A 9,395-nucleotide genomic window follows, 5' to 3' on the forward strand; every position below is an offset into this window, starting at 1 on the left:
AATAAAAAAAAACACACAAATTATTTTGTTTTATTTTTTTAACATTTTTTATTAAAAAATCGCTACTTTTAGTAGCAGCCAAAAAAAAATTTTTTTTTTTTTTTTTGCTAACGAAATGTAACGATTTTTTAATAAAAAATGTTAAAAAAAAATTTGTGTTTTTTTAGGTATTTTTGGTTGTAACTTTGATAGTTGGTGGTAATTACAAAAATGCCACCTTGTCTTTTTGGATTTTCCTTCAATTTGTATGTTTAGTATGTTAAGATTATTTGTATTTGATCTTTTGCGATAATATTTAACGTGTATTTGGTATGATTTGGTTAATGGTAATGAAAACAGTCAACACAACTTGATTTTGTTTATTCATCCATCTTAAATATATATAAACCACTAACCTGCCGTAAAATATCTGACTACTGCCCGTTGTCAGAACAGTCCCTCCTTTACTCTTTCCATCTGCCCGTTCCTCACCCTCTTAACCTGCCCGAACTCCCCATTTCTCTCTACTCTGCTTAAATGTGAAAGCTTCACCACTTTCTTCTTCACCACCCCCATCACCTATCCCTCCCTCCGGGTGGTTGTGGATGATTCCGGCGGATCTCCGCCGCTCTCCGCCGTAGCAATCATACCCAAAAGTTAAAGATTTATAAGATGGGGCAGGGGTTAAGTTGTAGAGTGCAAGATGAACATGGGTTGTTTACAGCCGTACAGTTTGGTGATCTTGAGCTTGTAAAGACTCTTCTTGAGAAAGATCCATCTCTCATTCAACAAACAACTGCTTATGATCGTCATTCTGCTCTTCATATAGCTGCTGCCAATGGCCAGATCGAGGTGGGTATTTCAAGATTCAAGATTTTTGTAAAGTTTTAAGCTTTTTTTTTGGGTAATTTGAGGGATTTCTTGACATTTTTCATGTGGGTGTTTCAAGATTCAAGTATTCTTGAATTCAAGATTCATGATTTTTGTAACGTTATAAGCTTTTAGTAAAATTGATGGATTTCTTTACATTTTTCATGCGAGTATGTCAAGATTCAAGATTTTTGTAAAGTTTTAAGCTTTATGTGTAATTTGATGGGTTTCTTGACATTCTTCATGTGGGTATTTCAAGTTTTTTTGTAAATTATTAACCTTTTTGTGAAATTTGATGGATTTCTTGACATTTTTCATGTGGGTATTTCAAGATTCAAGTATTCTTGAATTCAAGATTCAAGATTTTTGCAAAGTGTTAAGCTTTTTGTGTAATCTGATGGATTTCCTGACATTTTACATGTGGGTTTTGTCAGATTGTTTCTATGCTATTGGAAGACCGATCTGTGAATCCTGATTCTTTGAATCGTCATAAACAGGTGTGATTGTGTCTTGATTGAAGTTAATGTCTTTACTTTCCCCCTTTTGATGGTTTGACTAATTGGGTTTACTTTGACAATTGGGTCAAATTTGGTAGACTCCATTGATGCTGGCTGCAATGCATGGGAAGATTGATTGTGTTAAAAAGCTCATTGAAGCTAATGCTAATGTATGTCAACTTCTTTCATTTTTCACTTTTACCCTTGCATAGTTTCTTCATTATGTGGAATTACTATTAAATATTAATATTATGTGCAATTTGTTAGATTTTGATGTTTGATTCACCAAATGGAAGAACATGCTTGCACTATGCTGCTTATTATGGTCATTCTGATTGTCTCGAAACCATTCTTTTCGCGGCTCGGACCTCTCATGTTGCCGCTTCTTGGTGTGTTTCTTTGATCTATGAACTTTATTTTAATTTCAAGCACTTGTGAATTATGATGCTTTTTGTTTATGATCAGTACTTAAATATTGTGAATTGTATTGTTGGTTTCAGGGGATTCTCAAGATTTGTGAATATTAGAGATGGTAAAGGGGCAACACCTTTGCATTTGGCTGCCCGTCAAAGACGACCGCAATGTGTTCATATGCTTCTAGATAGTGGAGCTCTTGTATGTGCCTCTACCGGGGGCTACGGGTATGAATTCTTGGAAACAAAATACTTATTTATATATCGTATTTAGTAGAACTTCCAATTTTGACCCTCTTTGCATAAGTACCAACGTATATTTTTTCATTTGTCACGTTTTAGGTATTGTACCTTTCGCTTGTAGATCTAATTTATTAAAAGACGAGTCGGTCCCTTTTGGGTCATTTTGTATGCAACAAATTAGCTGTCAAAAATGATATTTATTTATTAATATTTTTTGTAAAAATGTTACATTTTTGTAAACAAATGTTAGATTTATGTAAACCGGTCATACGCGTCGAAAGGTGCCAAATTTGAACTACTTATATCAGCCAAATATTAAAAAACATGTAGATATTTTAAGACTCTAGTTTCTGTAATCATCATATTTAATAGGAAAAATTACAAGTTTTGTCCTTTATCTTTATACCACTTTTCAGGTGGTGTCCTTTGTAACGAATGTTGACAGTCGGTGTCCTTTACTAGGTATTTTGTTGCAAGTTTAGTCCTTTACACCCAACCAAGTTAAAAAACCCTGTTAATTGTTGACAGGCGGTGTCCTTTACTAGGTATTTTGTTGCAAGTTTAGTCCTTTACACCCAACAATTAAAAGGGTTTTTTAACTGGGTTGGGTGTAAAGGAGTAAACTTGCAACAAAATACCTAGTAAAGGACACCGCCTGTCAACATTCGTTAAAAAGGACACCGCTTGAAAAGTGGTATAAAGATAAAGGACAAAACTTGTAATTTTTCCTATTTAATATAATAAATATCTTATATAAAGGTGGACTAAAAGCGTTTCGGGTCAATCCAACCTGACAAGATCAGTTTCAACGCATACCAGAGTTACTCACCAAGTCACTATGACCCGATCGTATTCCCCTCTAGTATTATAGCTTATGTTTATGTGTCTTGTTATTGTTTACAGTTTCCCGGGTAGCACACCACTTCATCTGGCTGCAAGAGGGGGTTCAATAGATTGCATCAGAGAACTATTGGCATGGGGTGCGGATCGACTTCACAGAGATGCATCTGGGTACGACATTTAATTTCCGCATTATATCAATCTTTATTTGCTTTTGTAGTTAAACAAATTCTGAATCACTATATTGAAATCAGGTTATGCACGTTTATATCTTGAACTACATTTTAGTGTATAAAATTGTTATCAAGTGCATATCAAAAGATTTCATTTGGACTTAGTGCATTACGCATTCAGATCGAAAAGTTTAAATATACTGAAACAAGGTTATGCATGTGCATATTCTGAAAATTTTTCTTACTCTAGAAAGGTAAAAAGAAGAGTAAAATGCCATTTTCGTCCCTGAGGTTTGGCCACTTTTGCGATTTTCGTCCAAAGGTTTGTTTTTCCGCATTCGGATGCAAAAGGTTTGAAATCTTGCCATTTTCATCCACCCAGCTAACTTCGTTTGTTTATTCCGTTAACTTGAAGGGTATTTTAGTATTTTTAACTTAAGTACACGTTTATGCAAATAGGTAAAAATGACGAAAATACCCTTGACTTAATGTTAAAAAATGGATGGAGTTAACGAGTCGGATGAAAATAGCAAGATTTCAAACCTTTTGGATCCAGATTCGGAAAAACAAATCTTTGGACGAAAGTCGCAAAAGTGACCAAACGTCAGGGACAAAAATGACATTTTACTCTAAAAAGGATTAAAAAAATATTGTTTTTTCTAGTGCATCCCAAAATAAGATTTTGGTATGATGGTGCCTACTTTGGGCGAAAATCTAAGCTATGCATGTTGCATTATTGAGAAATATTTTAGTGGCAAAGCACTCAAAAAAAGATATTTATTGGATCCAGTGCAAAGTTTGCAGCTTGCAATGAACATTCTTTTTTGTGGCATCTTTTTTGTAATTTTCCAACTTTTATCTTACGACTAAATGCAGGAGAATTCCATATTTGGTCGCGTTAAAGCATAAAAACGACACATGCGCTGCTTTATTAAATCCATCGTCTGCAGAGCCTTTGGTTTGGCCATCACCGTTAAAATTCATTAGTGAACTTAATCAAGATGCAAAAGCGTTGTTGGAGCAAGCGTTAATGGATGCTAATAGGGAGAGGGAGAAAACGATATTAAAGGGCATGGGCTATTCACCACCATCTCCATCACATTCGGATGCTAGAACTACCGATGATAATATCTCCGAGGTAATTTAAATAAATTTTACCGTTCTTTATTCTATCTTTAGAAAGTCAAGAAAATGGGACCATTAAATACTATGCAAAAGGTTGGATTTGAAATGGTCAAAGTTGATGACTTTTGACTCTGTTTTCACATATCTTTGTTGACTCGATGCAATATGGAAATTTTGATTTAGAAAGATGCTTATTTTTTTGGTGTTTAATGGTGGTATTATATTATCAAATTTAATCATGGGTTTTTTTGCTTGAAAAACAAAAATTTATTAATTTACTTGCATTTTGCTGAAATTTGGTGGTTTTATCTATAACTTGATCACGGGGTATTCGCTCAAAAGGGTAGGGTAAATTGCATTTTACGTCCTTTAAGTTTCAGCAAAATCAAAATTTCAGGCGTTGCCCTTTATATAACAAACTTACAAAAGATGTCCTTTATGTTCTAATTTCTTTAGAGGCGGTGTCCTTTCTCCCTAAAAAGATTACAAAAATAAAGGACATCCGTTGCAAAGAAATTAAAACATATTGTAAAGAAATCAAATTACAAAGGACATCCCTTGTAATTTCATTAGTTAAACGATAGCACCTGAAATTTTGTTGAAACTTAAAGGACGCAAAATGCAATTTTAATTCGGTGTTGCTGAAACTTTCGTTTATTGGTGTTTCTTGGTCGTATTATCTAAACTTAATCACGGGTTTTCGTTTAAACATAAAAAATGCAATTTTAATTCGGTTTTGGTGTTTCTTGGTGGTATTATTAAAGTTTAATAATGGGCTTTCGCTTAAACTATAAACATACATGCTTTACTTGCAGGTAAGTGAAACGGAGTTATGTTGCATATGTTTTGACCAAGTATGCACAATTGAGGTCCAAGATTGTGGTCACCAAATGTGTGCTCAATGCACCCTAGCCTTATGCTGCCACAACAAACCGAACCCAACAACCGCTTCACTTAGCGCACCCGTCTGCCCGTTTTGCCGAAGCAACATTGCCCAGTTGGTGGTTGCAAAAGTCAAAGTCAACGCCGATGATCATGAACTTGACCTCTATTCCTCTCCAAAACTCCCAAAAACGAGAAAATCCAGAAACTTTAGCGAGGGAAGTAGCAGCTTCAAGGGTCTATCGGGTGTACCCTCGTTTGGGAAAATGGTGGGCTGTGGCTCCGGGAGAATATCTGTCGGCAACGAATGCATCATCGACAAACCGTAAAAGAAAAGAAAGTTAACAAGACATTTCGACACATGGCAAGCAAGGATTGGCTGAAGAAAGTCTCGGTCCCATTTCGGTATTTGTGGAAAAATGTCTTCTGTCTAGTGTCTACTCTTTATGAAGATGATCTCAGAAGGAATAAGCAAAGCAATATGTGATTTCTTTTTTGCAGATTTGGGAATTTTTTTTTGTTATATCTTTCAATGTATTACTTCACCTTCAAGAAGCAGCAAGCATATTCCTCTTTAGAAGTATTCTTTTGAAGTAGACATTGGTGAGTGGTAAATTGTACCCCACCTTTTGTAATTTTGTTGCTTGATTGGTTATGGGTGTAGCATTGTATAATATAAATATCTCTGTTTTCTTTATTCTGTTATTATAAGGGATATGATTGCAAGTTTCTGGTACAAGTGACAAAAAAGAAAGCCTGTGTTTAGTTGTTGGTTTTCCATGAATCATGTGATCATGTCTCTTGGTAGATATACATGCATTCCAATCATATACTAGTCATTATTGTCAAGATTTTGACATATTTGGTAGTATATTTTGGCCATTATTAAAAAATTTATAATAAGTTGGGTCCTCTCATTTGGAGTTTTTATTATCAGGGTGATATTTTTTAGATTCTTTTACATAGTGTAGTAGCTTTGTTGTTTATTATCTATTTCTTTTTAAAATTACGTAAAACTAGTAATTTTACCTACTCTAGGTTGTGACGGAGTCAAAATGTAAATTAACTTGAATTTATGCCGTCGAATGATAACGTATTATATTTGACGTGACTCGGTTCTGAACAAAATTGATGTAAAAAGGTAGACCAACTGAGCATGCAGTATTGTATTTGACCCGACTTGTTTTTGAAAAAAAAAGTTACACTGAAACATAAACCAACTTGAATTTAATCCGACACGTATATAACGTATATATAAATAATCACATAAGAAAATAGAACCCATTGAAAATGTACATAAGATAAGCATGAAAATGTATTATATTTGATCTAACTGGTTTTCAAAAAAAAAATTACGTCGAAACGTAAACCAACTAAAATTTATACTGACATTATTGGAAGTTGAGGGGTACAAAAACAATGGAAGAGAGTTCCCTACCGACTTTCGTATTTATATTATTTTAAAACTCGTGCATTGCCGGGGGGGGGGGGGGGGGCTCAAACCAAACAGAAAACAGATGTAAAAATGTTAAACGACGCGCGCGCGTTCAAGGTGTTAACTCGCCAAATTTAGACTGAAATGTAAAATATTATCGTAGAAAAGAATAACTAAATCGAAACGATAACAAAACCCACATATAAAAATTGATGTCGAAACAACGATAAGAAGAAACAATTTTTAAAACTTCTAAATAAGCAAGCCACATGGTTAAAGTTTCATTTAGTTAAAGTTTAGAGATTATATGATAATTTTATTAAAGTCAAGGGGTATAAAACTAAAATTGGTTAAAATAAAAGAAAAAAACCCTCTAATTATCCTTGAATGCGTGTGAGGGTATTATTCACACTAAAAGAAAAAAAAAACACTATTCCTAAGCACTAAGAATTGCTATCTCTGTTATCTATCTATAATTTCTATAAAAGGAGAAATCCAAGTGACATAAGAAAAGCTGATGTGTCAGCAGGAGAGAGTGTCCAACAAGGCTTTTCTTATCTCATTATTACATCATAAAGCCTAATATTAAAAGACTTTAAAATTCAAAGTTGGCCCACATTTAGATTCCAAAGGTCTGCCCATTCAAAATCTCATACGAACCACTATCCATTCAAGCCACTGTAATCAAAACCATTGCCCATTCAAAGGTCTGCCCATTCAAACGAATGTAATAAAACCACTGTAACCAAACCACTGATGATTAAAAATTCAAACTTCAAAACCTCTGACAATTCAATATTATGGCTCCAAATTCAAAATTCAAAATTACAGTGGTTCCAGATATGTAACATATCATCTTCTTCAATCAATTACTCTCTCTAATCAACATCTTCTCCAATTCAAATTCTGACTCCACATTCAAAATTCAAAATTCAAACCATATTCAAATCTGCAAGCGTGTCTCCCTCTCTCTCTCATATAAATAAGACATAATTATCTGGCTGCACATTCAAATCTCTCTCGCTGATATCTGCAAGCGTGTCTCTCTCTCTCTCTCTCAAATGCATCTTTCTCGACTCTCGTGATTTAGCCGCTATTCTCCGATTACACAACTTTGTTCGAATGTTTGATGATTCTGTTTACATGTTATTGTTCCGGTATCATTGTTCCAACATCGTCGTATCAATGATGTTGGCCATCACACATCAACCTTTCAATGTCGATGTTGCAATATAATTGTTGCAACATCATGAAAAGTTGCATGTGTTACATTCTTTGATGGGAGAGTTGCAACTTCAACCGACGATATGTATCTTCTATCGTGAAAAGGTCAGTTGTGCTACACCAGTTGAGAAGAGACCTTTGCATTTTAGGTTTGTTTCTTATTTTTTATTAACTGTTAAGATGCATGTTTATATTATTAAAATGAACTACTACAGAGAAAAATATTGAATTTGAATGAAATATTTATAAAGTATTACACGCTAGGATTAACACTTGCTAAGATTTCATAGACTCTAGCCTTTCTCCATGTGATTTCATGCTCTCTTTTTAATTTCAGGTCAGTTAGCATGTTGCAGACTTTCTGATCCTGTTCTAGAAGTTGTGTAAGAAACTCTTCTGCATTCTTCTGGAAGTCTGATGGAGGAGAGTGGAGGACTTCATCGAGCAATGCTATGCTGTTCCAGGTTTTGTTGTTATTAGTGTTGTTGATTATGCCGACTTTCCTGTTTACTTCTTGGTTTGTTCTTTGTTCTTTGAGTGACCACATTGAGAATTGTGTTTTAAGATCGCTGGTGTCTGACCCAGTGGTAGAAACTGAACTTTGCCATGTAGATTTTTTGTAGGTTTTCTGATTTGGAACTATTTTTGACAGAAAGTGATTTGTAGGACGAGTTGTTAATGTTTTGAATCAAAAGGAATCATCGGTTTTTATAGAGTTTAAAAAACGCGTTTACATGGAAAATGAATCGTTTAATTGTAATTTTCATAATCTGCTTTTGTTCTTTGAATTTCGATATTTTATCCCTTGGGTTTCTTGGTATTTAATTTTACGGATTTTTCCCATAAAAGTTGGGGTTTTGAAAAGGTTTTTGCATTAAAAGACTGTTTAATGAAGCAGATTATGTTTATATATATTAAATCTACACGTTTTCATAATTACAAAGTTTAGTATATAAACTCATAGTCACTTCACCTGTTTTTTCATCACGTTTTCCTAAGAAGATATCATACTTTCAGGAAAGTCGAGTTATATAGTTTATTCAAATGGCCTCATTCACAGATGCAAAATTGGATGATTTCAAGCAGCGTTTTGTCAGGCAAATCGAGGAACAGGTGTATGAAGACAGGGCTACTCTTCAAGAGTTGAAGAGATGTTTTGATGGATTGCAGGTTGGCCTGCTCACTAGAGAGCAGGTTTCCAGAGATCTTATGCGCATGCCTTCAACTTCCGTTCATGAGCTTTGTGTTGTTAGTAATATAGAGTGCGGTGATAGAGACGTGGAGTTCATGGCGATGCTGAAGGACATACATCGAGAGGTTCAACAATCGATGGAGTTGAAGCTAAAGTTTCTTCATTCTTCCTGTTATTGTTAGATTTGAACTTTAATGTTGTTCAGTATGTGATGTAATTTTTGGACTTTGAATGTCATGAATAAATGAATAAATTTTAAACTTATTTTTAGTTTTATTTATTTAGTTTTTTAGTTTGAATTAGTTTAATTATTGGTAAGTCAACAGAAGTTTAATAATATGAAAGGTTGGTTTGATGGTGAAGAGATAATGTTGATGTTGTATTGTGTCTGAACATCTGTTTGGTAAGTCAACAGAGGTCTAATAGTATCAACGGTTGGTTTGATGGTTAACAGATTATGTTGATGTTGAATTCTGTCTGAACATCTGCTTGGTAAGTCAACAGAGGTTTAATAGCATCAGG

The 9,395-nt window shown here is 34.2% G+C and overlaps 1 protein-coding gene across 1 annotated transcript; it reads left to right on the forward strand.

Moving 5' to 3' along the window:
- Positions 1–416: 416 nt before the first annotated feature.
- Positions 417–5,751, forward strand: LOC110895700 (putative E3 ubiquitin-protein ligase XBAT31). Its single transcript, XM_022143024.2, has 8 exons — positions 417–831; positions 1,284–1,346; positions 1,445–1,516; positions 1,614–1,735; positions 1,847–1,987; positions 2,906–3,013; positions 3,892–4,153; positions 4,956–5,751. Exons 1-8 carry the CDS (start codon positions 652–654, stop codon positions 5,349–5,351), a joined length of 1,344 nt encoding a protein of 447 aa, XP_021998716.1. The 5' UTR covers positions 417–651; the 3' UTR covers positions 5,352–5,751.
- The last annotated feature ends 3,644 nt before the right edge of the window (positions 5,752–9,395 follow it).

The sequence above is a fragment of the Helianthus annuus genome, chromosome 1 (assembly GCF_002127325.2).
Source record: "Helianthus annuus cultivar XRQ/B chromosome 1, HanXRQr2.0-SUNRISE, whole genome shotgun sequence".
Classification (NCBI taxonomy): domain Eukaryota; kingdom Viridiplantae; phylum Streptophyta; class Magnoliopsida; order Asterales; family Asteraceae; genus Helianthus; species Helianthus annuus.

Coding starts and splice junctions, on each gene's coding strand:
- LOC110895700 (XM_022143024.2), top strand. CDS start 652: ATGGGGCAGGGGTTAAGTTGTAGAGTGCAAGATGAACATGGGTTGTTT. Junction 1,517..1,613: donor TCATTGAAGCTAATGCTAAT/GTATGTCAACTT, acceptor GCAATTTGTTAG/ATTTTGATGTTTGATTCACC. Junction 1,988..2,905: donor GCCTCTACCGGGGGCTACGG/GTATGAATTCTT, acceptor TATTGTTTACAG/TTTCCCGGGTAGCACACCAC.